We start from the raw sequence: 1,505 nt of genomic DNA, 5'->3' as shown, positions 1-1,505 counted from the left end.
TTTTATTTAACCAGGAAGTCCCATTAATATTCAGAATCTCTTTTTCAAGAGAGACCTGGCCAAGGTAGCAGCCAAACCACAGGAAGTTCATACATATTTACAACATATTACATTTTTCATAATAAAATCAGAGCAGTATGTTGAAAGACATTGAGCATCTCAGGAAAAACAAGCAAATATCTCCATCACTACATTCTTCATGGTTGCTTTAAATTCATTAATGGACACGATTATTCCTCTCTGACTGGACTTTTCCTTTAAAATGGGTCAATAATGGCATATTAATCACTTAAAAAATAAGGTTGGTTTGTTTCCAGTGTTGCTTCCTTTAACTCACCAACCACTCGCTGTCCTCCTCCCCCTCCACCACGATCACCTCCCCCTCCTTGAAGGTCAGCTCGTCTGGATTGTCAGCCGAGCAGGCATAGATGGCCTTCACCTTCTGCTGCTTCTGCTTCTATAGAACCACAAACATCAGGAAGGAAAAACTTCAGCCTCAGGTACCAAACCTCCATTATATTCAGATTGATAACAGCTGGAGAAAAGCTGCAGGGACTCACAGAGACGGTGGTTCTGGGTTTGGGTTTAGGTGGAACCGGACCCTCAGGAGACCTAAAACCTAGAGAGAAAAAAACCCAACAGATTTGCTATCAAATGAATATCTAAACAGTAATTTGTTTACTTGATGGTCACTGATGAGCAGGGGCGGAGCTAGAAGGGGGGGCCAGGGGAGGAGATGGTCATAGATTTAGGTCATTTTCACACCTTGCCAAACCGAAACATCAACGAGAGTTTAACGCCACGACCTCGTCCCACACGATCAGACGCAAAGTTGGAATTCAGGCCTTTAATGGTCCTTTATGGAAAAAAAAATCATCACCTCTAGAAAGGCAGTTCCACTCTAACCCAGTGGGTGGCAGCATAAATTCTCTTTAGTGGAACGTTCTAAAAAATTCATCATTTTAAGTTTTGGTATATTAATCAAACTGATAAAAAAAATACAATGGCTAATTATTTACATTAATTTACTAATGTTAAAGATGACAAATACAGTAATTAAGCTCTTTTCAGAACTAGTTTTAGTTTAGGTTTTTAAGGGAAAAAGGTGTGTATCAATGACAAACGTGTATCTATGTGTGTATACATCATAATAATAACCTGGTATAATGATCCTACTATAAAAAAATAAAATAAAATACTAAAAAAGCTGTCATATGTGGACACACTGTATTTATCCCATGCACATTTTTTCTTCTTTGACTATTTAAGCCGATGTAAACCAGTAATTTTCTCCACTGTGAGCTCAATAAAGTCAATCAATCAATATCATGCAGAGCCATAATTAATTAAAGGTATAGAGAAGGATTTTCCTCAAAAGGAGGTAAGAGATCGTCGACTATACCTTTAATTTAGACAGCCTGGTGTAAAGGAAGAAAATATTCTAAAATAGTTAACTTTGGAAAAAGGTTGGCTTTTCATTCTTCCCTTCCCAGGTCCACTCGGCG

General features: G+C 38.1%; 1 protein-coding gene across 1 annotated transcript in view; it reads right to left on the bottom strand.

Annotated features, from left to right (window-relative positions):
- Positions 1-1,505, bottom strand: part of LOC107089584 (arf-GAP with SH3 domain, ANK repeat and PH domain-containing protein 2-like) — a 77,322-nt gene that overhangs the window by 2,029 nt on the left and 73,788 nt on the right. Inside the window, exons 24-25 of the mRNA XM_015382468.1 lie at positions 561-619; positions 338-457 (exon numbers count right to left, since the gene is read on the bottom strand). Coding sequence (XP_015237954.1) covers positions 338-457; positions 561-619 — 179 coding nt within the window. The remainder of the gene's footprint in view (positions 1-337; positions 458-560; positions 620-1,505) is intronic.

This window comes from Cyprinodon variegatus, unplaced genomic scaffold (assembly GCF_000732505.1).
Source record: "Cyprinodon variegatus isolate N-32 unplaced genomic scaffold, C_variegatus-1.0 Scaffold257, whole genome shotgun sequence".
NCBI lineage: Eukaryota > Metazoa > Chordata > Actinopteri > Cyprinodontiformes > Cyprinodontidae > Cyprinodon > Cyprinodon variegatus.
This window is presented reverse-complemented; position numbering and strand designations above follow the sequence as displayed.